The following is a 22,384-nucleotide window of genomic DNA, read 5'->3' on the forward strand; positions in this document are numbered from 1 at the left end:
GTTGATGGACATTTGGGTTGTTTCCATTATTTGGCTATTATGAGTAATGCTGCTATAAATATTGTGTGCAAGTTTTTGTGAACAACTGTTTCCAATTCTCTTCAGTATATACGTAAGAGACAATTGCTGGGTCTATGTTTAATTTTGGGAGGAACTGCCAAGTTATTTTCTGGAGCAGCGGCACTATTTCACATTCCCAGCAGCCATGTATGAGGGTTCCAATTTCTCCACATCCCAGCCAGCACTTGTTATTTTCTGTCTTTTTGATTATAGCCATCTTAGTGGGTGTGCAATGGTATTGCACTGTGGTTTTGATTTGCATGTCTCTAACGACTAATGATGTTGAACATCTTTTTTTACAGGCTTCTTGTTCATTTCACAGCAGCCTTTTGAGGCAGCTGTTATCCCCATTTGACAGCAGAGGAAACAAATTCAAACAGTTGAGAGGACTTGCTCATTGCAAGGAGGTGGTGGAGCTGTGCCTGGAACTTCAGTGTGTCTGTCTCTGAAGCTCCATGTAGTCGAATTAGCAGTAGAAACCGCTCTGGTCTGGTGGGCAGGAGGCCTGGTCTCTGGTGTGCCCACCTTGGGTAAGTCCTTTCCCCCGCCCCCGCTTCTCCAGGTGTCAGTTTCTCCTCCTCGCCACTTGGGGCGCTATAGGCCAAACATCTCCAGGCTCCTCTAGGAGCCCCTAACTCCAAGATCCATCACGCTAGCGCGGAGCTTCCTCCGCCCCTTCAGCCCTAGGTCGCCGGCGGTGCCGGAAGTGCTTGGCTCTTTTCGTTTGCTCCCGCCCCCGGCCCGGAAATACTTCTTCGGGAAGATGGCGGCTGTGTCAGTGTGTGAGCGACCGGTTGGAGGTTTCTCTTTCGAAAACTGCCGCAGGTGTGGCCATGTCCCGGGCCGGGTTCAGGGCGGGAGTGGGAATGCGGTGCCGGGGTCGGAGTCGGGTTGCGGTCTGAGCCGGGAAGTCCGAACGAATGGTGGAGGGCGGGGCCCGCGGCCCGCGGCACCTGTGACTCAGGGGAATTAGGGCCTGAGCGTGTTTCTCCTGAGGCCGGGTCGGCTCTTCCACTTCCCCAGCGCACCGGGACACCCTCCATCTCCGGGGTGGTGGTGCGGACCCTCTCAGACGCTCCCTTCGCAGAAAAACGGGACAGTATTCCTGCTGTTGGGAGGAGCCAGTGAAACAGATGGGCTTGAAAGCAAATGCTAGTAGTTTTTCCTTCTCCCGAGTTCCCTATTAGAAACTCTTCGTGCCAGTGCGGCGCAAATGTGGGCCTGCCCTTCAACGCCTTTTTCTCTCATTTGCTCTCAGAAATGCTATCTTGGAAGCCGATTTTGCAAAGAAAGGATCCAAGCTTCCAATGGCCCGGAAAACTGGGACGACTATCGCAGGGGTGGTCTATAAGGTAAGCTGGGACAGGCTGAGAGCAGCAGTGTCAACTAATTTCAGGAACCAGGCCCCTTGGCCTCTTTTACTTCTCTGGGTTGTGTGAGGAAGGGCACATCTTACAGAGTACTACATCAGGAAAAGCTCCTTTAGGAGAGACTATGTCAGTTTTGTGCATTTATCGGCAGTTTATATTCTTTGCTCTGCAGTTTTCGACAGGAAGCCAATTTTCTGTCTTAAGTTACTACTTTAGGAAGCAGGATGATGTAATGGGAGAAAACAAGATTTGTTTAACCATTTAGCTTTTTTGCTGCCTCTAACTTTGGGCAGGTCACTTTCCTTCTCACAGCCTCACTTTCTAATCCATCAGGTGGACATAATAACTCCTGACTTGAATTGTTGTAAGGGTCAAAAGAGATAACTGGTTATTGTTGTTAAAGGTAAAGAGTGACATCTTTTAAAAAGAAATTGACAGATGTGGCTATTTTAATGGAAAGATTTCTGCATCTTAATCCAGACTTTTCTAATATTGGCTCTGTGATTTGTAAGGAATTCACTGAATCTCTGAGCCTCATTTGAAAACAGGAATGATAGTTCCTACTACCTACTGAGGGTTCAACCAATAATGTTTATTAATAAGCTTTTTCTTGAATGCCGAAAGTATAGCACAATATTTCAGCGCGTGGTGGGGTGGTTGGGGGAGCAGGGGATGGTCAACATTGTTTTTCCTAAACTAGAGTAGAGGACTGTGGTTTGTATATGTGAAGTTGTTTTAAAGTATATATTTCTTAAAAATAGGATGGCATAGTTCTTGGAGCAGATACAAGGGCAACTGAAGGAATGGTTGTTGCTGACAAGAACTGTTCAAAAATACACTTCATATCTCCTAACATTTAGTAAGTATTGATTAGTTTGAATAACTCATTTTTAAACATGTCAGGGGTAAAATTGAATTTACTTTTTCTCTCTAAAACCTGTTGTTCAGCCTGTATTTTCTTTCTGTCTCCCTTAAATGGCATTTCCATCCATCTGAGCTAGCCATCCTCAAGTCCTCTTTTTTATTTTTAAAAATATTTATTTATTTGGCTGTGCTGGGTCTTAGTTGTGGCACCCTCATGCGTGCGGGATCTTTAGCTGCAGTGTGCGGGATCTTTCAGTTGCGGCATGCAGGCTCTTAGTTTCGGCATGCGGGATCTAGTTTCCTGACCAGGGATCGAACCCAGGCCCCCTGCATTGGGAGCACAGAGTCTTAACTGCTGGACCACCAGGGAAGTCCCTCAAGTCCTCTTTTTGCTTTAGCCTTCAGTTCATTTGGTACCCAGTTCTGCCTTCTGTGTGCCTTTTGAATCCACTCCCTTTTATCCTTCCCTTTACTAAGGCCTTAGCTCGGATTCTTTTTTTTCAGCTGGATTATTGCAGTTGTCATTTAAATGGTCCCTCTGCCTTTGAACTTTTCTTTATCTGTATTGTTCACTCTTCTGCCATATTGGGTTTTGTAAAACACAGATCTAATTATGTTCCTTTCCTGTTTAAAAACTTTTCAGTAGATTTTTCACATTTCCACACGCTTTCAGGATAAAATCGAAACTCTAGCATGATATTTAAGGTCTTGTACAATTTCACAGAAAGCTTACCTTTTCATCCTATTTAGCTGCTATCACTCTATGTTCCAGTCATACCTGGGCTGTCCCTATTTCCCTCATGTCCCTGTTCTCCACATGTCCAAGCTGTTTTACCCTTGCTTTTGCTAGCCCCTCTGCTTAGAAATGCCCTTTCTTCTTCTCTGTATAGTGTTTTTATTCTGTCCTTCCAAATCCAGCTCAAATGAAACCTTTTCTGAAAGATCAGAGTTAACTGCTCTCTCCTCCAATTTCCTACAGCATTTTCTACCTATGCTACTATATTGTATTATATGTCTCCTCCACTCAACTTTGAAATCAAGTGCTATTACTATGTCATATTTTCTTTATTCTCAGCACTTTGGAATGAGTGGTATCTAGTACTAAATACTTGGTAAATGTAAATTGCAGAGCTTTTAACATTCCTTGCTCTTTTGTACAACTTGAATATTTTCTAGGATCAGTAAAATGCACACTCTGTTCAGAACATAGAAACTAATGATTTGAAATATTCCACTGGGCTACAGAAAATATATTTGCATATACTTAGATGTGCATTCTCAATTTTATGTTTATTTAAGCTTGGTTAGAGCAGTTACAGTGCAGGTGTACTCAGAAACATCTATGTCACTGAACTTTGTGGAAGTTTTCCAAGAAGTTCCACTTCTAATTGAGCCCTTTGGTAATTGAATTTCAGCTACATTTCTAATTGTATTTTTTAGTTGTTGTGGTGCTGGGACAGCTGCGGACACAGACATGACAACCCAGCTCATTTCTTCCAACTTGGAGCTCCACTCTCTTTCCACTGGCCGCCTTCCCAGAGTTGTGACGGCCAATCGGATGCTGAAGCAGATGCTTTTCAGGTAAGGTTCCAGGATGGGGATTTCTGTAGTATTTTTTTCTCATGCCTTAGATTTTCAGCCAAGGGAAGCCTGGAAGCTCAAGAAAAGGCATTAAGAAATACACATTTTATTCCAGAAATCAATTGTCACTAAAAAGACACTTTAATTTCATACGGCTTTTGATAATGTATTTGAATTTATGGGGTCTGGTTTGTTTTTTTTTTTTCATGAATGAATCACATGTGACCAATTGAGTCATTTCCTGAGGCTTAGGTTATTGCTGGATAAAAAATCCTTTTTTGTTCATAGTAAGAAAGAGCTGGAAGGAACCTTTGAGTTCTTCTTGTGAACACACACAAACACAAATGATTGTTTTTTCTCCCTTTTTTAGGGGCAAGATAACAGTGAAATGAAAAATGATATTTGTAGTTGGCTGTAAGTGGGTAGAATAGCGTTACTATTAACCAACATTTATTTGTTTGTGCCAGGCCCTGTGCTAAGTGCTTTATGCTTGATCTCACTTTATCCCTTTAACTCTGAGATAGGGGCTATTAACATCTCTAATTTATAAGTGAACAAAGTGAGGCTTAAAGAGATGCAATCGTTTGCCTGACCTGACCTTCACTCCCTGCTGACTACCACGGAGTTCCTCTTAGTAGTTTTGTTTCTCTTTAGTCCTTAACGATCACATCATCGCTTTGTGTTTGTATAGGTCTAGACAGTTTTCAAATTTTAAGTCCATTTTCTCATTTGCTCATAAAGAGAAGAGAAGCAATGTAGTATAGTGGAAATAGCCTGGACATTTAGTCTTGAGTTGGAATCCTGGCTTCTCCTTTTGTGACCTACCTTAGCTTTAACAAATTCTCTCCTCTTTCCTTCTTTAGAGAATGTGTATCATGATACCTTTTTAAAATTTTTTTAAAAGTTGGTCACAGGCCTTTATTCTGGTCCTCATCATTCATTAAGCAACCTACACAAGACATTTTCTTTATCTCTGTCCCAAGTGGTAGCAGCTGCATCCAGGCCTGTGAGAGTTAAAGGGGAGCAGGAACAGAAGGCAAAGGTTGTAAGTTGGCAGCTCACAGGCCGTATTCAGCTTGTAAAGAAATTTCATTTGGGTCACATAGTGTTTTAAAAAAAATAGTGGCAAACAATTATAAATTGGGAGCTTTGAATTTAAAATATGGATTTCCAGCTTCTTCTGATAAAAGCTCATAAAGCGGGCGGTAATGTGGGACTGAGCGGCCGTTGTTGCCTTTGGAAGTGGGAGCGTGTGTTCTGGCCTGTCAGTCCTTGCGTGGCTCACTTCTCTGTTTCCTGCCTGGCCCTTGCCTTCCTGTGAATTTGCAGGTCTTTGTCTACAAGTGTAGCATGGCCCCTGGGCTCTCAGGAAGTGGATATGAGGTTTAATATAGCTATGCAGCAAGGCCGGTAGAATAGTTCCCATTTTACAGCAGAGGATACCAGGGTTTATGAGTCATATGGGCAGGAAGCCTAGTCCATATCTACCCAATTCCTACTCTGGCTGTACTGAGCCTTTATGTCAGTGATTTCCATTTATTTATGTACATAATCATCATCCTAATCCTGGAGAATCATCGCCTATCAAATAAATTCTTCCAATGCAGTGTGAGAACTTGTTGAAGCACATCTGTTGTCAAGATAACTGAAGACATTTGTGATTTTGATTTTAAATGTAAAGCTCCCTCTGGTGGTTTGTATGGTGCATTACATTTAAAACAATTTTTAAACTTGTAAAATTGCAGTAAATATTTCAAGGTTGCTTGCAGTGTCATTTAGCATTTAGCTAAATCTAGCAGATGTTTCTGTTAATCTCTTTAGAATGTTTCAGGAATTTAAATTCTCTTTTTTCAGTGTTTTATTATCTTTAGTTTAACATACTTTGTAAAAGTTAAATTTTATCAAAGTTTTGAGAAGAACACAAAAATTTAAACCAGGATAATTATGGTTCTTTATGTCTTTTGACATTTTTGTTGAGTTACGTAAAGTGGGTTACTAGTACAAGAGAAAAAAGCATAGGATTTGACTTTAGAACTTTGCTTCAGATCCTGTCTACAGTGCTTACATTTGTGTAACTTTGGGCTGTTCACCGCACCCTTCTTAGTCTCAGTTTCTTCCTCAATAAAATGGGGATAATAGTTCTGTCTCTCTAACTTTTGGGGAGGAAATGAATAAAGAAACAAGGCTTATGCAATGCCTAGCACAGGGCCTGATACATAGTTAGATCCTCATTCAGAGGCTGAAAAAAGAATACAAGGTGTACTCTTGCTGTTTTCTTCCCCCTGAATAATCCATTTCCTTGTTTGTGAATAAGTGAGAAAAGAGGGTTTGATAAACAGAAGTGGACGTCTTTTTCCTTACTTAAGCAGTACTTTTATTTTACTTCTGTGGTGGCTATATGTAGAAGATATCTGTGATACTTGTTCCTTCTGCACATGGAGCCTTCTTGTTGAGTCTAGCAGAAATCTTTGATATACTATTCTGTATTCTGGAAACTATTTGAATATGTAGAGGCTTTAAAATTTTATTTTATTATATTGTATTTTTTTTTCCTTACAAAAATACTATATATTCATTGTAGAAAATTCTGAAAATACAGTAAAGCCCAAAGAAAAAATAGGCGAGAATCACATTTTGGCTGGTTGTATATACTCCTAGTCTTTTAAATTTATTTATTCGTTCGTTCATTCACTTGATCATCCCTTCCTCCCTTCCTTCCGTATTATAAGTGCATGTTCGCAGTAAAAAAGCTAGAAGATTTAGATTAAAAAATATTGAAATTATCTGAATTTCTACCACCTGTAAGCAGTCGGTGCTAACAGATTATGGTACACTCTTCAAGGTTTTCCCTATGTTTAATAATACATATTTTGTTCTATAAAAATGGGATCATAGGGCTTCCCTGGTGACGCAGTGGTTGAGAATCTGCATGCCAATGCAGGGGACACGGGTTGGAGCCCTGGTCTGGGAAGATCCCACATGCCGCGGAGCAACTGGGCCCGTGCGCCACAACTACTGAGCCTGCGTGTCTGGAGCCTGTGCTCCGCAACAAGAGAGGCCACGATAGTGAGAGGCCCGCGCACCGCGATGAAGAGTGGCCCCTGCTTGCCACAACTAGAGAAAGCCCTCGCATGGAAACGAAGACCCAACACAGCCAAAAATAAATAAATAAATAAATTTTTAAAAACTTAAAAAAAAAAAAAAAAAGGGATCATAGTTGTGCTTTCTGTCCCATAATGTAACCTAATCTTTTCACCTACCAGTGCCTCTTCAGTAGTTTCCATGTTGGAGTATTTCAAAAAGAAAACCTTTTTATAAATTATTGTAAAAGTAATGTATGATCATTGTAAAAAATTCAGACACTATAGAAATGTGAAAAGAAGCAAGTAGATTTCAGCTGACACTCTGCCACTTAAGCACATACACTGTGAATCTTTGAGATCTATTTTTAGACCTTTTATACTAGGCATGTATACTCATGTATGTATTTGCAAAAATGGAATCCTGCTATATGTGTTGTTTTGTAACTGACCCTGTTCACATAACAGTATATTGTGAATATTGTTCCCATCAGTAGATGAGCTCGGCATCCAGAGATTTTACCTTGAGCCCATGGAGGACTTCTGGAGACCTGTAACTCTCCTGAAATAGTGAAAAATTTGTGTGTGTACACTTGTTATGGGCGAGGGTTCCACAATTTTAATCATTTTTTCCGTGGGGTCTGTGCCCCCAAAAGTTTAAGAACCATAGATCGGTATCCTAATTTTTGTTGGATCACAGTAATCTATTTTATTAACCAATTTTTGAAGACTAACAATATTGCTTGCTTTAAGGTATTTAAGGTATTGTAAGGTATTCTGCAGATCCTTTGGAATATAGAATCTTTAGGTACTTGTGTTATTAATTCTTTAAGCTGTATTCTAAAATAAATTCCTAGAAGTAGAATTGCTGGGTCAAAGGTAGGCACATTTAACATTTTAATATATATTGCCAAAATTGTCCTTGAGAAAGATTACCATCAGTAGTGCATGAAAAATGCAGCATGGTTTTTAACGATTGTGTAGTGTTCCGTTGTATAGCTGCATTAGTTTAGCTAATTCTGTTTCCCCTTTTTTAGCATCATAAACAGTTACCGCAAAAAACATTCTTATGCATTCATTTCTGCATATTTGTCCTTTTATATCAATAGAATTAGATTCCTGGAGACAGAATTTCTGGATCCATTTTTAAGGATTTCATTGACTTGCCAAAATATCTTAGACTCTTCTAAAGGCATCAAACAGATTATGTTTTAGCTTGGAAGGGAGCTAGCTGGTTATTAATTGACTTTAACTAAACAGCGTGTTTGGCAGGCAGTTGATATAGTGGATCAAGCACTGGGCTGGGGTGGGAGTGGTGGATCTGGTGATTCTGGCTTCTCATCCCAGAGTGCTGGGATCTAGTCTTGACCCTTCTGCTAGCTCATGTGGCTTAGGACCAGTTTCTTCCCTTGTCTGGGCCTCTGTTCCCTCTTGAGGCTGCTTTTAAAATCCTTTCCTGCTCTTTATTTTTTCACTTATAAACGGAAGATTTGAAATAATAAATTGGTAATCAAGGGACACGGGAAATATCGGACTTGACCTAGAGCGCTTTCTGATGGGTAGCTACGTCTCAGACAATCTAAAATTATGACTTTGATTGGTTCTTGTGTTATTTTTATCAGTTTTAATGATTGTATCATTAGGCAAATTCAGCATGTGTTGGTTTCATTTTTCTTCCCAGAGAGCTAAAGGCTCACAGTGGAGAACTTTAAATCCAGCATGTTTATCTAGCATAGCAGTTCTAATGGTAAAAAATTGAACCAGATACAAAGAAAGCAATCTATAGAAGTGGAAAACCAACTAAGTAGAGGGTCCAAAGGGACAAATACGTGCAGAATTAAACAGAGGTGGGGGTGAGGTGGAAAATGTATTCTCTCCCATGTTCCTGAGAGATACAGCTTTAAACTGTGGGCAGGAGCAATGGGTTTTATAGGCTGTCATGTAGTTACTTCATTCACTTCCCTGCATGATGAAATACTTCTTTCTTTTACTCAGTATGAGCTCATATCTGTCATAATTTTGTGGATTTATTCAAGGGAAAGGTGTTTTGACATTAGCTATTTTCCTATGAGGCTATGGTAAGGTTGATAATTTGAACAGCTTTAGTTTAGCAACAACTCACTGTTGACTTGGAAGGGAGCTTATCTGCTAAACACCGAGAGGTATGATGGGAGGGGTGCTGATCTTGGGAGTAAGCCAAGCTTGGCTCTGAGGCTTAAAAATGTCTTTGGGTTGGTTTTCTGTTCTCTACAATGAGAATTATAGTGTCTTCTTTTGAAGGGGGTTGTGAGACTAAGATTATGTAAGGTACATGGAGTGCCTCACACAATTTACGGTTTTTATTGGCTGATAGTAGATGTTCAAGTATGTTCGCTCCATTCCCTATTTTTTTCCCTTCAAAACAGTAATTATTTAATGAAGCAGTAGTAGTGTAAGAGAAGCTTTTTATTGTCTGACTTCAAATACAACTTTCGGTTAAGTTACAGTGATGCAATGTAGACTCATTTTTGTTTTTTCTTATGCATACTCTGATCACCAGGTATCAAGGTTACATTGGTGCAGCCCTAGTTTTGGGGGGAGTAGATGTTACTGGACCTCACCTCTACAGCATCTATCCTCATGGATCAACTGATAAGTTGCCTTATGTCACCATGGGTGAGTGTAATGTTTCCCTGATGTTTCAGAATCCTCTTATTTACTAAGGTGGTCTCTTAAAGTCGGTTTATTTCCTGATAGAGGAGGCAGTGCAGTACAGTGCTTTGATTCCTTCTACAAGTATTATTGAGTTCCTCCTAGGGATTAGGCCCTGTTTTATGTGCTTGGGATATAGCAGTGAACAAAATTTAGATAAAGATTCTTGCCTGCAGGGAGTTTATATTTTAGTTGGGGGTGGACAGACAATAACAGCAGCAATTATAAATATATTTATAATATGTTATAAAGTGATAAATAGTAGGAGAAAAAAACAATGCAGGTGATATTATACTTCAGTTATGTAAGATATTACCTTTGTGGGAAACTGAGTCAAGAGTGTACAAAAATGTGATGTATTATTTCTAACATCTGCATGTGAATTTACAATTATCTCAAAACAAAAAGTTAAAAAATGTTAATGCAGTGCAAGGGGACTTGAGAAGGTTAAAGTAGGTTCATGAAGAAGGTGAGGTCTGAGTGGAAGGGCCTCCTGGGCAGAGGGAAGGCTAGAGTGGAGGCCTCACTGGGGGAATAGGCCTGGTACATGCAGAGATTTTTTTTTTTTAAGCTAGAGTGACCAGAGTTCCTCTTTGCCACTTAATCTCTGAGGGATCCTGGGCATATAAGTCCTCTCTGAACCTTGATTTCCATACTTGTGAAATGGTATCAGTAATACCTACCATGCATAGCAGGTTATTTATAATGATTAGAAATAATGTATATAAAGCATCTGGTCCAGTGCCTGGCCTATAAACAGTAGCTACACTTTTTAGATCAGCCTTGTACATTTGTATTTTAGCTCTAAATGCTGGATAAGAGTACTTTTTTTTAAATGACTAAAAAAAGTGATAAAATTATATTTAGAAGAGTTGGGATTTTCGAATTTAACTTTCATGCTAAATTTTTGAGTGAAATTGCGTATGTCCAGGGACTTCCCTGGCGGTCCAGTGGTTAAGACTTCACCTTCCAATGCAGGGGGTGCGGGTCCTGGTCAGGGAGCTAAGATCCCACATGCCCCACAGCCAAAAAACCAAAACATAAAACAGAAACAATATTGTAACAGATTGAATAAAGACTTTAAAAATGGTCCATATCAAAAATAAATCTTTAAAAAAAAAAAAAGAAAGAAATTGCATATGTCCAGTAACTTGAACAGGTCATTTGTAGCTGGCGTTTTTCCAGCTGTTGTTTACCTTTTGCATTTTTTGTCTTGGTATCTTGGCTCTGCAGAGCCAGGAATAAGGGCTGCCTTGAATAGTTTGGAAATTGCTAGCTTGAGACTTTGCTATTCCATTCCATGTAATACACAAGCCTCTTATAAGATTTGTATGCAACAGATGTTCCATGTTTGTGAGAAGAATGATTTGTCCCCAGATACCATATGGAATAATTATTTTAAAATGAAGATACTTAACAGTAATTTTAGAATTGCTCTGAATTGCTTTGTTCCATTTTATTTGTTATTTCCATCAAAGTACTGTTTTTATTTCCCCCCGTTTGATGCCTTTAAATGGCAGTAAAGGTGGAATAGCCTTTTCTATTAAGTAGTTTCATTTCTTCTTTTTTTTATTTTAAAAAAAATTTCACACTTGCAGGAAAGTAACAAAAATGTACAATGAATAGTCATATATACCCTTTACTCGTGTTTGTCAGTTGTTAACATTTTACCACATTTTTGCTCACTCTCTCATACATTATTATTTTTTGGTGTATAGAGCCATTCGAGAGGAAATAGCGGACACCGTAACCCTCTATCTCAAAATCCTTTAGGATGTTCTCTTACATCACCTTGATAAAATCATCAAAATCAGGAAATTTAATATTGATACAAAGCCTTTTCATTTTTAAGATGGAAGAATTGAATTGGTTTCTGTTGCTTTTGAACTGTAGTAATTTGTCTTATGAGCATAATCCTGAATTTAGGAAAAGTTGTTGAAAGTGAGTAAAGCAGATTTGTGTCTGCTCATTTCATTCCTGCAACTCCACTTTGTGCTCTGTCCTGGCTGACAGTGATCTTGCTTCCCTCCAAGTCCAATGTGAGTCCAGGGTGATGGCTCCACAGCTTTGATTTTATGGCATACTTCTGCTCAGAAATCATCACTCTCCACAGTCTGGTTTTGCTTTCATAAGAGATTAAGAAGATTAAGAAGAGCAAGACATCAGTAACACCTGATTTTAGATACACAAGTAAGTTGTTACTTTGAGGTTTAGTTTGTTTGTTCATCTGTTCATTTATCAACTATTTCTTGAGTGCCTTCTGTGTAAAAGCACTGTAGCAGGCTCCACAGAGAGAGGTTGAATGTCTGGATCCTTACCCTCAACATATTCCCAGTGTAATGGGGGAGATAGATGTATAAACTGACAAGGGCAGTAGGTACAAAGGCCATTGGAGGCCCAAGGGAGAAAGGGTCTAAACTGGAAGATTTCAGGGAAAGCGTCACTTCACTTGAGCTGAATCTTAAAAGAAGGATAAGTTACTTTCATTCATGTATCAGATATTTATTTAGCATCTGCTGTGTGCTAGGCACTGGGAATATAGTGGTCAACACAGCACCTATCCTCAGAGCTTATAGCCTCTTGCGGGAGATAGGAATTAAGTAAATACATATTAATCTAAAAGAATGCACTGTGCTAAGTGCGCTGGAGGAAAAAAACAGTAATAAGAGAGAATACAGGAAGGAGCATATGGATAATGGGTGTTTGGGAAGTCCTTACTGGGCAAGTGACATGAAAACATTTTCTAATGAAAGTAATTTATGAACATGACAAAACATTCAAGTGGGGAAAAGTATTACATGAAAAGTAAGTCTTTCATATTTCCCCAAAGTAACCACTGTTAAGGGTTTATTGTGTTTTTTCTCAGAAAATGTTTTATGATCCACCTATATATATCTCTGTCATCTGTCATCTATCTGTCTATCCCTATTAAAAATACACAGCTGAGGTCATGCTGTAGATACTGTTCCATTACTATTAACTAGTTTTGAAGAAGTTTTTGTATCAGTGCTTGTAGATCTATATCAAATCTACAACAACACCTTCATAAAATTGTATTACATGTCTCTACCATGATTTAGTGACCCATTATCCTATTGATGAGTATATGTCTTGGTGTACTTGTGTAAGTACATCTGACAAGTTCCTAGTAGTGGAGTTCTGGATTAGAGTGTGTGCATGTATTGCTCAGAATTCTCTGTTGTAATCATTAGAATCACTGGATGATTTAAGAAAGGGGGAATTTTTAATTTTTAAAGGATAGTAGGTGGCTCACAGAATAGGAGGGCAGGAACTGGGTTTGGGGCCAAGAACAGTTTCAGAAATAATGCTGCAGAATGGGCCATTGCAGGCGAAGGCCGAATGCTGCAGACCACACTGCTGGCCCAGCTGGCGCAGGCCCTGGCTCGCTGCTCACTCTGCTGCTCTGGCTGCCTCATCTGGAACTGAGGCTTCCTGCCATCTCATTCACTGTCCGAGAGTTCCTTATAGGGAAGGGTGGTCGCTGTCCAAGAGTTCCTTATAGGGAAGAGTGGGTGCTTGGTTGGTGATGATTGGTGAGGCTCAGTCATCCGTTTATAAGGTGGGGGGGTGGGTTCCCCAGACATAGAAAGGAAGTATAGCTACTGGGCAGCCCCAAAAAGTGACAGATGGCTGGTCATACAGTGCATTTTACCTTTTGAGAGCTATTGCCAAATTGCCCTCCAAAAAGATTGTACTAGTTTGTATTCCACCAAGAGAATATGAGAATGCCTTTCTCTTATAAACTCTCCTACTTTGGATATTCTTGCCAGTCTGGTAGGTGAAAGGTGGGGAAAACTTAACACGTAAGCTGAGACCTGAATGATAAGTAGGAATTAGCCAGGAATTTGCCACCCTACTCCCTACCCCCAAAGGAAAGACTTTACAGGCCCTGCAGTGCACAAGGGACCAGTATGGTCAAAGAACTGAAAGGCCAGAGTTTGCTGGATGGGTGAAGCGAGTGCAGTGGGTGGGGGGAGTGTTCCATGTTGGGGGCACAGCAGAAGATGTAGAGGGATGAAGATGTACAGACGTTCAGGAGGGTGGGGCAGAGGCAAGGCTGGAAAGCTAGGCCGGAGAGAGTCCTGACGGTACAGGCTGAGTTGTTTGATTTTGTCCTGGAGGTTCCCATCTACTCTTTTCAAGCCAGGGGATGATAGGATAAGATTCGCTTGTTAGAGCAGCCTGACAGCGGTCGGAAGGAGGATTGGCATGTGGGAAGTCTAGAGGCAGAGAGGGAGATTACATCTGGCCAGAAATATTGAATGTGTGCATGGGTCCAATGGCACAGGGATGGCCACGGTCGTCACAGAGAGCACTCAGAAACCAGCCAGCCATTAGGCCCCATGCGGGGTCTCTGGCCATCCTCTCCTGTCTTCCTCAGTGCCAGTTTCTTCCCGGCTCTTGACCACAGTGTTGCAGGACAGTGTTGCAGTAACTCCTCCACCGGGGTCATCTTCCTTCCAGTCTGGCTCTAGACCCTTTTTCTTCTTCCTCCTCCACATGTACCTTAGGTGTTTGTGGCAACAGGCCCCTTGCCCTCCTCTGAACTGCCTTTCACCCCCCACTGCTGCTGTGCTGCCCTTCTTTCAGAAATGCGTTTTCTGCCCGGAGTGTTCCTACTCATCATCCAAGATCTAGCCCAGAAGCCATTCCCTCGTGACTGCCCCAGGCTGTTAGCAAGTCCCTCTCCAGTAATTTGGTGTGCAGCTTGATTCCAGGATTTCAACCGTGTCCAGACTCTACTTTCCCTGGCTCTTGTCCTTCCTGCCCCTGTAAGAATCTGAGATCTCTGTCAGTAGAATCTGTCTCACTCCCAGAGTCTCACGGAGTCCTGTATGACTCGGTGAATATTTGATGGTGAATTAATTTTCTGATTCTCTAACTTGCTTGTGCCAAAGCATGTGTGAAACCTAGTGTTAGAAACCTTAACTGCTGTTTATTATGAACAGTTTACAGTACCCCTGGAGTAGAGTTGGTTTAGATTGTGTTCCATTTGTGTGGCTCCAGTTGAGCCGTAAGAGAACAGCACAAAGCACTGCATATGTGATAGGTCTTTTTTTTTTTTTTTAAAAGCTTAGTATTATTTTAAATTTAAAGCATATTTGGAAGTGTCTCTGTGCCAGTGTCTGCTGGTGCCATCACATTATTTTCAGTTAAAATTCTGTGCAAGGGATGCTATCATTACCTTCTTATTGATGAGAAACCTGAAACTTATATTTACTAACCTGCCCATTGCTGCCCTGCCCGTAAGCAGCAAAGCTGGGAGTTGTCTTTCAGCTCAAGCAAGCCCGAAAGCTCATCACAGCTGCTTTGATTTTATCATCTTACAGATGTTACTTCATTAAGCTATTAAGTCTTGCTCCTGAATACTAAAAATATTTATACAGCTTCCCAAGGGGCATTTATTTGTGTGGCATATTTTCGACTGCTCTTTGTGTGGATTTTCTTTCCTGCGTATTAAAAACAGTATTTACTGAAACAGCTTTATAGTATCAAAGGAAATTTTAAAAAATTATACGCAATTCTACCACCTGAAGACAACATGAATTTTATATTTCGTTTCTTTCTGATCCAAGTCCGTTGTGAAGGGGTGCCTTTTATCGGAGAATGTGAAATAAAATACAGTTTTTGTGCTGTCCTGGTTTTGTCTTTGCCATTCTTTCAGTTTCTTTTGGCCATTGTTCACTTTTGAGCAGGGCTTGATGCCTCTTTTCCCTGCTGTGCGAGGTGTGCTGCGCTGCCTTTCCTCCTGATGAAGGAGTTCTGGCTTCTATGGAGGTGGTGGTGGTTTTTCTTTCTTCCCTTTTTTTTTTTTTTTTGAGGGGATGGGGAGATGGATGTTGAGAGAGAACCCCAGAAGTGCCAAAAGTTGGTGGTTTTGTTTTAATTCATGTGACTTATTTTGGGTGAGCTACAAACCAAACCTCCAACTACAGATAAAATAGAAGGCCCTCCTAACTGAAATGTGCCCACAGAACGTTAACATTCCCTGTGGGATTGAGGCTTTCCGTAAGTGTGGTGTAAGTGAGAAAATGAATATTTCATGTAAATTCTCATGTTTTAGTGAAAGTAGGAGTTTTTTATTATGAGAAATAAAAATACAACTTTGTAATGAATCTTTTCTTTTTCCTGAGTGATTTGACAGTAAGAGCTGGAAGCTACAAATTACCTGTAAGACAAGGGTGTCTACGTTTTGTCTACCCATGGGCCTGTATTGGCGACTAGCCAGGCGCCTGAAGGCTACTCTTAATTTACATTGAATAGAAGACACCTGTCTTGTCTTGCGCATCTCTAACATGCTGGCACAGCTCCTTGAGCACAGTGTCCAGGAGCCTCCTCGCTGAGGGCTTGCCTTCCAGAGGGTTTGCTTAAGAGAAGAGTGTATCAAACTCCTCGTGGTGTGGCCGTCGGACAGCTTCTGTCCTAAAACCTTTTTTGTGAACGGGGTGTTGGCCATAATGATAGCAGCGTTCATCCAGCAGCTTGCCAGCTGCAGCGCCAGCAACTGTTTTGAGACACTTGACTGATTCAGTCTTTGCACCGCTGTGAAGTGGGTACTATCACCCCTGTCTTGAGGGCGAGGAAATTGAGGCTCAGAGAGGTATGCTGGGGTCACACAGCCTGGAGGTGCATGATCTGGCATGAGAACCCTGGTCTCTGTGGCTTTTCCCCCTTGGCTTTGTTATTGCTGTGAGTAGTGTGTGGCATGTGGTCCAGACCAAATGTGTTTTGGTCCATTCTCAAAAAAGAAGAAAGAAAAAAAAAAAAAAAAGAAGAAGAAAGGACCCCTTAGGTTTCATTTAATTATTTATTTTTAAAGAAAATAATTTGTAAGAGACTGTAGGTGATTGATTAGTGTGATTGTGAAAAACCAGGCAAGACTTTTGACTTTTCTTTATTAAGAAAGGGAAAAGGGTTATGGTTTTTTTTTATAGACAAAATACGGGTTCTTTTAATTCTCAGATTAATTAGCTTATTCTTTTAAACTTGCCAGCTTTTCTTTATTAAGCAAACTGAAGTACTGTCAGGAGAAGCTTGGGGACCATCTTTTGCTGTTAGTTTGGCAGTGTTCCTTGTAGCTGCATTGGCAACATATATAAAATTTTTATTTTGCCCACTTATTCACATAGAGAATTAATATGAATGAAATTTAAAGCACGACATTCCTGGAAATGAGGCCCTTGGACAATTTAGGAATACTAACTTAAGGAATAAACATTGATATGCACCATTAGGGAAGACTTTGGGTCACTGCCAGGGCCGTCCAGGTAAAATTCTATCTCCAGATAAACTGGTTATACAATTTCCTAATTACTGGAATGTACCTCTTAAGTCCCAGTTTACAGAGCCCCCTAGCAATTAAAAAGATTCAGGACAGAGTAGTAAACCTACCAGATGTCTCACCTTGTGGGCAAAGAAGAGTTTTAGAATTAAGTTGGAACTTAGGAACATCAGTAGGGAATTCAGACCTGCCATTTCTCCACATTTTTACACTAAAGTGCAACCTTTGTGCAGACATTTTATCTCCACATGACTCGATTTGAAACATTGTCCTGCGCCGTATCAAATCAGTGCACTATAAGATGGCAAATATTTCTTCCACATTCATTTTCAACGCTGAAATCAGATGTGAACTCAGCAGCACTGTATTTAGTTCATAGACCCACGTAAAAGCCTTCTCAGAGGGCACATGACCTTGTAGCTCTAGTGTTGCTGGAAATTCTTTTTCCTGAGCTGGAAATTCTTTTTCCTGACTAGTGTGGGCCGGGTGACTGTGCAGGCGTTCTGTAAGCATGGGTCTCCATCAGGACTGGAGTGAGTCTTGTCCCCTGCTCTCTGTGGGTCAAGGACTATGCAGTGGCGGGAACCCCATCCTGGTGGGAGCTTTGTCTGTACAGCCAGTGACCACCCAGAGCCGGCTTTTCTGTAACCAGCTGAGGTATTACCTAGAATCCTAGAGAAAGAGATGGAAGCCCTGGCTTCAGTCACAGCCCTGATTGACCAGAGCTAGTCATCACCTAACCTCTCTGAACCTCAAACCCCTCATTTCTAAAAAGAAGCTGATTTTTTTTGACTTGAAGGTCACTGGGTTATTGGGATGCTGCCATGTCACGTGTGTGAACACGCTCTGTAAAGCACTATGTGCTTTTCCCCTGCATGTGTTGCTCTGGAGTCGTTTTTAATTTTCTGAGGTAGGGTGGGATAGTGAAAAGAGCTGGTCTTTGTACTCATACTGGGTTCAGATCTAAGTCCAACATTTATTAGTTGTTTGGCTGTGAGTGTTGGTTTCTCCTTCAGGAAAATGGGGGTTAGAGGATCTGTTCCATGGGTAATGTGTGAGGATTAAGTGAGATAACCACATGTACAAATCTTTGTGTGTAGAACATCATTGATGTTTGATGCATGGTGTTTTGATAATTTTAGTGCTAACACATTCTCTGTGTGCAGTTCTGTGTACTGAAATTTTTCTGGCCGTTTTTCCTGCTTTGATTAATATATATAAGATGAATTTCAGAAGATTTAAAATGTGCGATGCATGGATTTTATATCTTAAAATTTGTACCACTGTGGAATGCCAGGAATTAAGCAGCTGGGAACCAAAAGCCCATGAAAGTTGGGTTATGCATCTTGATTCCTGGTTGTTGCAATGGTGGTACTAAGCCAATAGATGGTGCCAGTATGTTAGGAGATGAGAAAATATTTACTTCTGCAATTCATCATGTTGTTTCAGGGAATGTAATAGAGCCAGTTCTTGCTGGTTCTTTATCTGTTCTAATTAGAGTAGACTTTGTTCTTGATTCTGTGTAGAAAATATTAAATGTCTCTTGTAGGTAAAATAGTGAGGTATTGAATTAATGTTAGGGTGCTCTTCCTCCTGTTTTTTCTGCTCTGACATTTCACCACGAAGTCTTTTCTGATTTGACTTCAGTCCTTAGTCTACAACCAAATAAAAGCCCTTGCTAGGAGTACATTTCAGAACTTAAATGCAGTGCACACAGTTTTAAGTCCTTTGCTTTTTAAACCCCATTTCAGAGAGAGTGGGGTTAATTAGTTCATCTTTACCTGCTCTTGTTTCAGAATTGGCCCTACTACAGAAAGTGCCTTTACATTCTCGTAACCTAGTGCTTGATGCTCTTTTACTTTCTTGTTGGACAGACCAAGTGGAAAGTCATTTTATACATCAGAAGACTTTTTATGTGGAGGTCATATAACTAGGGATTTGTTGGCAACCAGATCTGCCATTACTAGCTGTGTGTTTTTGGTTAGGTTCCTTTACCTCTCTGATCTTAGTTTTTTTTGTTGTTGTTGTTTTGTTTTTTTGCATCTATAAAGTGGAGATAATACCATCTAGTCCACAGATGAATAAAGTGAAAAAATATATGTAACAGTGTTTTGCACATTTTTCCAGTAAATAGGATTTATTATTGTTTGCACAAGGCTCTATGGACAAGATAAACCTTTACTTACAATTAAGACTAAGTGTGTTTTTATAAATTATTAAACTCTGTGGTCCTTTGTCCTAGAGGGTTCTAAGGGACAGGAAAACTTGGAAAAGGCCTGCAAAGGGATTAACTTGCAGTTTGGGAAGCTATTTTGAAATGTGGGCCAGAGTAAAGGGTGCCTTTGAAAGACCTGTCAGCTCTAACTGCCTCAAGGTCCTGCAGCGGGAGAGAGAAGTGTGTGCCCTGCGCTCCGCAGTGCTGAGTGAGAGCTTGTTTCCTGGTGGGGCCTGATGATTGTGGGAGCCTGATGATTAGGAGAGGTAATTTTCATCCTCCATCTTATCCTTTACACATAGGGTTAGGTGACTCCTCTGTTTGAAGGAGAACAGTTTTCTGTCCTCATACCTTGTGGCATTTCATTAAAATACATTAATAAAACACAGCCTTTCACTTTTTAGGCCTGAATGCCCCAAATGTTAGTCTTTTCTTAAGAATAAGTGTTTATAACCTGTCAGGTCAATGAGATGTTGCAGTTGCAATTATAAGAAAACCCCCTGTTCCCTTCGAGTGGTGTTTTACATTATTTACTTAGAGTAAAATTTAACTCCTTTTTGAGTACATTACATTTAGAAAAGGAACTGCATTTTTTGAGAAATTAGTTTCTGAATGAAATGTTGTTGGATGCTTTAAAATCTATTTCTTAGCATATTAAATGGAATATATATATATATATTTTTTTTTTTTCATTGGGGATAAAATGACATTGAGGTACATTTGCTGATGAAAAGGAAGCATTCTTTCCCCTCATGGGGGGTTTAAATGTAATACTCAGTGCTTACTCAGGAGTGAAAACATCAAATTAAACTGCTTATGCTGACAAAGGACAAATCTGGATTTCAGCAACCCATGCAAGATTGTCTGATTGCTTGCCCTGCCTCTCCTCGAAGCTTTTGGCCAAGACTTATAATGAAATGTATGCATACATTTAAACCGTTTCAAGTCAGTGTCTGAGTCTTCCCAAGCTCTGAGAGGAGTTCCACTGCTCTCTAGTGGCTGAATGTGGTCCCCCGGCACCAACATTGTTTTATTTTCATGGATCAGCTCTTCACACATTGGCAGTGTTGGCCTCCAGAGCAGACACCAACACCAGGAGACCAGACCTTGTAGACAGAAACAGAGTGAAAAATGATCCCCATCCATGGGTCTGTGGAGAGCACCAAATTTTGTCCAGGTTGAGTGGCCAGTTGACTAACAATGAGCAAGTGTGAGTAAGCACTCTGTCAGGGAGAGCTGACACTGATGGATGAGAAGTTCTCTGTGTTACTCTTTTATCGCTGCATACATCTTACACCTTGGCAGGCCACGGTGGCAAACAGGTCCTTGGGTGCTTAAAATGGACCACTTCTTAGCAGAAGGAGCAGCTCTTTTCCTGAAAAGATCTGGTTGAATTGATTTGGGGGAAAAGCAGTTAGAAATCCATTTCCTGCTGCCTCTCAGAACTTCACGACTTTGAGAGAAGAAATTTTAAAGACCTCCATTTCTGTTAAAGTTGCCGACCTTGAGAGTTGTTGAGAATGATTGTATAAAAGAGCCCCTGGAGGACGGGGACCTTGTGTTAGAGTATTTGTAACAGCTAACTTTTACTGAGCTTTTACTATGTGCCAGGCATTCTGTTTTACATGCGCCATCTCATTCAGGTCTCAGCCGACCTATGAGGAAGACACATTCTATCATCTTCCCCTTTGTGCGGGGAGGCAGCCAGGGCAGTAGGGCTGCTGTCCTGTAGTTTCTGGGGCACCGTTTACCTTGTGCTTGCTGTGGTGGTGCCACCGGGAGCAGCTTGGCAGTCGTGCAGGGCTGGGAGGGCCTCAATGGTGTGCTGTGGGAAAACAGGCAGGAAGCTCAGAGCTGTGCCACATCTTTGCATCTGTGTTCCAGAGCCTGCTGCCCAGTGGGCACCTGGGATGGTTGGTTCGAAAGAATGAGTGGAGAGTTGCCCTTCTGAAAGGTGCATGGGCTAAAGAGCCACAAGACCTAGATTTGAATCTTGGCTCGCCTTATTGCCTTTAAATCAGCTGAGCCTCAGTTTCCGTGTCTGTAAAATGAGGAAATACCTGCACCACATGAGTTAGGGTCTGGGACCAATAAGGTCTTAAGGGTAAATATTTTCCCTTCCCCAGTGTGAGAATTTGTGAGCTTAGACCTTATTAGAAAAAGCAGATTTCTACCTGCTGGCTTTCAGATCCTTTCTAGAGCTTGACTTAGAGCAGCAGGTTTTAGAAAATTATTTGTCTTTTATAGTTTCTTCAGCATGTCTGATAAAATAAGTTCTAGAATTGCCAAGTTTGATTTCATACTTGAGTGAACCCTAACATGTATAAAAATAACACGTTTCATGTTTTAAAAAAAATCCCACTATCCTTAAGCCATATTAATGGAGGTATTTTTTTAAATATATAGAGCAAGTAAAAACAATATCTTAGTAAAATTTTCTTGATACATTTCAAATTTTGTCCTGAGTTGGATTGTTCTCTCAGAAAAAGTTAGGATTCAAATTGAACTACTAATACTAATGCTGATAAACTAAAATCAGAAACACTCTCAGAGGGTTTAGAAAATGGAGACTAATTTCACTGTTTTATTTTATTTTTTTTTGAATGGGGCTATTTAAAAATAAATGCTTAGATACTTGAGTGGCATTGCTAAATAGTGAATGGCATCTGTTTAATCATTTAAAACATTTAACTGAAATCCCAGTCTCATTTGAATTTCCAAGCAAAACAACACAAATTAACTGTATCCAGATGTGTGGAAATCATTCTGCTGTAATCTGAGCAAAAAGTAAGTTAGAAAGCATGCTTTTGGGGGTGGAGAGTTAAGAAAATAGAGCTGCTTCCATGCTTACTTGCTAATCTTAATTTCAAGCATTTGGCTTTGTAATTTAAGAGGCAGCACATGGAACAGAAGCAGTGTTGGACACTTTAAATTTAGGACGATCGGGGCTCACATTCCCAGATTTGCTAATCACTAGCTGTGTGATCTGGGCGAGTTCCTTATCTCCAAGATTCAGTCTTCCCTTCTGTGAAATGGGACTGCACTTACCTGCCATGTCTGAGGAGCAGACAAAACTCACGTGACTGTGCTTTGAAATTTCATAAAACACCACGTGGACTGTGTCTGTTGTGGTCTGTTTAGTAATTTGTTTGCCACATAGTATACTTCTGGATAAGTGAGATCTGGCTTGGCGCTGATATGCTCAAAGGACTTCATTGTT

At 40.6% G+C, this 22,384-nt stretch overlaps 1 protein-coding gene across 1 annotated transcript in view; it reads left to right on the forward strand.

The window, feature by feature from the left end:
* Window positions 1-762: 762 nt before the first annotated feature.
* The window catches only part of PSMB7 (proteasome 20S subunit beta 7), a 56,177-nt gene continuing 34,555 nt past the window's right edge, over window positions 763-22,384 (forward strand). The window contains exons 1-5 of the mRNA XM_068553443.1: window positions 763-885; window positions 1,319-1,412; window positions 2,192-2,289; window positions 3,735-3,875; window positions 9,495-9,610. Coding sequence (XP_068409544.1) covers window positions 824-885; window positions 1,319-1,412; window positions 2,192-2,289; window positions 3,735-3,875; window positions 9,495-9,610 — 511 coding nt within the window. The 5' untranslated portion in view covers window positions 763-823. The remainder of the gene's footprint in view (window positions 886-1,318; window positions 1,413-2,191; window positions 2,290-3,734; window positions 3,876-9,494; window positions 9,611-22,384) is intronic.

Source organism: Eschrichtius robustus, chromosome 10 (assembly GCF_028021215.1).
Source record: "Eschrichtius robustus isolate mEscRob2 chromosome 10, mEscRob2.pri, whole genome shotgun sequence".
Classification (NCBI taxonomy): domain Eukaryota; kingdom Metazoa; phylum Chordata; class Mammalia; order Artiodactyla; family Eschrichtiidae; genus Eschrichtius; species Eschrichtius robustus.